The 4,410-nt window shown below is 38.4% G+C and overlaps 1 protein-coding gene and 1 long non-coding RNA gene across 2 annotated transcripts in view; one reads left to right on the plus strand and one right to left on the minus strand.

Moving 5' to 3' along the window:
* Window positions 1-965, plus strand: part of plod3 (procollagen-lysine, 2-oxoglutarate 5-dioxygenase 3) — a 32,482-nt gene extending 31,517 nt beyond the window's left edge. The window contains exon 19 of the mRNA XM_082145877.1: window positions 470-965. Coding sequence (XP_082002003.1) covers window positions 470-625 — 156 coding nt within the window. The 3' untranslated portion in view covers window positions 626-965. The remainder of the gene's footprint in view (window positions 1-469) is intronic.
* The window catches only part of LOC309481176, an 88,809-nt gene that overhangs the window by 30,421 nt on the left and 53,978 nt on the right, over window positions 1-4,410 (minus strand). The window lies entirely within an intron of this gene.

The following is a 4,410-nucleotide window of genomic DNA, read 5'->3' on the forward strand; positions in this document are numbered from 1 at the left end:
AACTAATTTAAAATGCAAAACTAAAACAACCTTGGTCTACACCAGACGCAATATGACGAGACGCAACAAAATCAATCCATAGTGTCAGCCAATCAGAAGAGTGTGTGGATGGAGTCTCTCTGCAAGCGCACTGCACTCACAACCAAATCAATCCAAAATCACAGCCAATCAGAAGAGCGTGTGGGCGGAGTCTCTGCAAGCGCACTACACTCAGTTTATCATTGTCATACTTTGTATGTTGTTGTTCCAGCCGCGACCTCGCAGAAATAGAAGCCATTTCTAAAATAGAATTGGCACGTATCGCTTTCACAGCTCGTCAGGATAAAAACTCTGGTTAACATGGAAAACATGGCTTTTATTGCGCGTCATGTTGTGTCTGGTTAGGACACGGTGTCAACATTAGTTAGTAGATAATAGGCCTAATGCACTGGACAGCGGGACTTTAGGTGTGTGTGTTTGTGTGTGTCAGGGTGGAGGTTGCCGGTTTCTGCGTTATGACTGTACGGTGGAGTCTCCCAGGAAGGGCTGGTCGTTTATGCACCCGGGCCGGTTGACGCACTACCACGAGGGGCTTCCCACCACACAAGGGACTCGATACATCATGGTCTCATTCGTTGACCCTTGAAAATCATGTGAACTTTTGTCTGTGTGTGTGTGTGTTTGTTTGTGCTTTTTCTGTAAATTATAAATCGAATGTTACATTCGAGCAGATTGTTACAAACGATCTCTGGCACACGTGAGGTCAGAGATTCACTCCTTCAAAAGATTATTGTTTTAAGTGAACTTTAAAGCTTGATTTAAAAGCTTGATGAAAAGAGTATTTTAACTTGATTTTTTATAGAATATTCAAGGCAGAGATTTTTTTAAAGAGCAATACTTTCTGAATTAGCTTTTGTACTCAAGCTTTGTACAAACCGCTTTAAATTATTTGTTGCCTTTTGAAAATAAATATTGGAAACAAAAGTGGGTTGATCTGAGCTCATTATTTACATTATTATGACTTACAAAAATGACAAAATCACTCTTTTATCTTGGAATTGTATGTTTTTAATTAAATTGTTACGTCCCAGTCTAGGAACAGCATGGAGTAACATAAATGAAGAACGTCTTTTTACATGCCACTACATGAGCTTTGGAAATGGGTATATGCCAAAATAACAAGCGAAAACAGAAACTAGCTTTTTATTTAAACGCTACCATAACCTAACAAAGTAAAAGTAAAAATATATATATTTCACCTCCCTAACTCCATATCTATTTCAAAATGTTATGGCTACCCAAAGGGAAAAGTTCAATATTTGTTTGATAATTATTGAACTAGAGAGTCCAGAGAATTGTACTGCACTGGTTTTTGTTTTATTGAGGTTGAGCGACAAACCCAGGACTAGCGTGCAAAAGTTTTTTTTTAAACATAATTGTGAATATGTAATGAACGATTTGATTGACAGCAGTGGTTCTCAAGGCAAAGTTGTTCAGTATAAGGAGATCTATCAAATGATCTGAATATTACACGAATGTCCTTAAAGTCAGTCTTGGCACCTTGGATGAAGACACCACATATCAATTTTAAAGTAAATCAGACTTAGGGTTTCGTGGTTATAGCCATTTTTAAGTTTTTTTTCCATGTTACAGCACCACCAAGTGGCCAGTGCGCATGTGAACCACAGAATGAGCTCTTAAATATGTGAAATTATCTCATTCCGTTCACGAGTTATAGCCATTTTAGTAAAAGTGGCTCCTCCCACTTCAAACGTTCCCTTAGAGACTGTGAATCGAAATGTCAACTTTTTCTTTTTGATAAGTATTGACAATCAGAGAATCTTGCTGCACTAGTTTGGTTCCGATCGGACCAAAATCCTAGGACTAGTTTGCAAAAGTAGGTTTTTAAAGAAATTCACCAGGGCGACGATCGAATCTGAGGCATTTTCTCCCTCTTGAGGATTCCAACGACTTGTACGGTTTAGGAGTTATGATCCATTCCGCTGTAGCGCCACCGTCAGGCCGATCGGGGCGAGGCTTGGTCATGTTGTAGACAGTGTGAGAACTACCAGCCCTCAAAGTTTCAAGTCTCTACGACTTACGGTTTGGTCTGCCTGATCAGTTTTAGGGGAGAATCCTTGGAAAATTCAACAATTACAATAGGGTTTTAATGTTATGCACTTGAACCCCTAAAAAAATAATATATCAGCAAAATTCAATGAAAAACCACCACATAGGAAAGAGCATCAGCAATAATATTATCATTTCCTTCCTTGTGTTGTATTTCCAATTTAAATTCCTGCAAAATGAATGACCATCTCATCAGACACTGGTTGTTATTTGACAAATCAGGGGTTATGATCCGTGAACACTAGCTGGGAGAGAACTGATGCCTGTAAACTTCTGTTCTGTAGTTTTGTTGGGGTTTTGAAAACTTCCTGGAGAACTCTCTTGCCTCTTTAAAAGTGTAGTCTTCTTACAAAACACTTTCTCTCGCTCCTCTAGGCAGTCGTCTCTCATTTCAGCAAATATACATGTTAGAAGTACTTGGCTACAAATCCATTTGCAATAATGAGTTTGAGATAGTACACATGAAAGTTCTCCTATCTGATGTACTGCTGTTGAGTGCTGTAATTATCCTGTGTTTACACATGCCCTACATGTGTGCTCTTGAGTACAAAGTGTGACACTTGAGTTAATTATATCATGTGAATGATCTGAATGAGAACAATGTTAAACCTGTGTAAAATGAGGACATTTTTTGTGTAGAGTTTTGCAGAATTGAGAAATTCCTACTGTACTGTACCGGTCAGGATTAGGAACAAGGACACACGCGATCTACAGATACTTTACCTCCTCTTTCATAATCTCCCGTTTAACAGGATTTTCAATTTTAAGGATGTTGACATGGAAGCTTATCCCTCAATTTCAATATCATGCATCACTGTCTCTGCAAACAAGGAAGATCTTTGATCAACATACAGGATCTCGATGTCTGATCTGGAAGATAAGATAACGTTTGTTCAATGTTTAACAGAACGTAATGCAGTCTTAGGGTAAGTCTAATATTTTTATTTGTATTTTGTATTTTTTTGTTATTTAATGAGCGCGTTAATAATGTGCGCCTATAGGCGGGTCCATGATGGGCGTACACTCTGCTTATTACACACAGGGACACAGCAACACACAAACATGCCAAATATTAAAATTAAAAGGATTACAGTGTAGAAGATTATTATTGTGTACATAAAGATATGGTGAATCCGGCTTGTCCCGTAGATGTTCTGCTTGCGCACTTTGACCTCACGCACGAGCAGATCCGTTTGCGCTCTGGAGACGCGTTCGGTCTTTCCATTATCAAACTCCGTCATGTAAATAGTGAATCCGCCATGAGGCGAGCGCAACTGGCATTTAAAGGGAATGGGAGATGAGACTCTGATTGGTTTAACGCACGTAAATCCCAAAACACACCCGTTACTCATTATGAGAATAGAGACGACGCTTTTAGACTATGCGCCTATATATATATATATGTGTGTGTATTTTATTTGTAATTTTTGGTCTATAGTATTACAACACGTTTGTTAACTCTTAATATTATGTCCTGTTTTCCGGGAGAATTAATCTAAATGAAGTGAGTTGATGCTTAAAACAAGCAAAATTATCTGCCAATGGGGAGAAAAATAATCTTAATTCAAACAAAAACAACATTATTTTTCTCCCCATTGGCAGATCATTTTGCTTGTTTTAAGCATCAACTCACTTCATTTAGATTAATTCTCCAGAAAACAAGACTTAATATCTTATGTCATTTTACTACTTAAGTAAATGCATCTTGATTTAAGAAATGTTTGATATTTGGACTGGAAACAAGACAAAAATAGTAAGAAAAGCATTTGTTGCCGTGCAGTAAATACTTGCTCGAGGTCAATGGTCAAGGTGAGCAAAGTGTTGAAGTCTCCCAGAACTACCATCCTCAGGGAATGATGACAGAAACACATCAAACTCCTCCAAGAAGTTACCAAGCTGACCTCAGGGTCGATACACAACTACAGCATGGATTCTAATAGTGCTGGTGAGAGTAATTGCATGCGATTCAAAGGAGCTGTTGTCACACACAAGATGGTAAAGGATTACATTTGGGCAGGTTTGTCTCAGTCAGGAACATCAGATTAAGACCCGAGTGACTGATAGATGTAATAAAGTCTGTGTTTGTTTACAGAGACAGGATGAGAATGAAACGTACTTGAAGATTGTGCTTTATCAAACATGACACATTACTGCAAGATATCACTTTATCACATTTATGTAGAGAGGAAGCTTTTAAAGTGAGATGGGCGGAGCTAAGAACAGGTGTGCATGGGTGTGTGTGTGTGTCATTTTTAATCTCTCCATCTCAGTCACACACACACACACACACACACACACACA

The sequence above is a fragment of the Leuciscus leuciscus genome (genome assembly GCF_965113295.1).
Source record: "Leuciscus leuciscus genome assembly, chromosome: 18".
Taxonomy (NCBI): domain Eukaryota; kingdom Metazoa; phylum Chordata; class Actinopteri; order Cypriniformes; family Leuciscidae; genus Leuciscus; species Leuciscus leuciscus.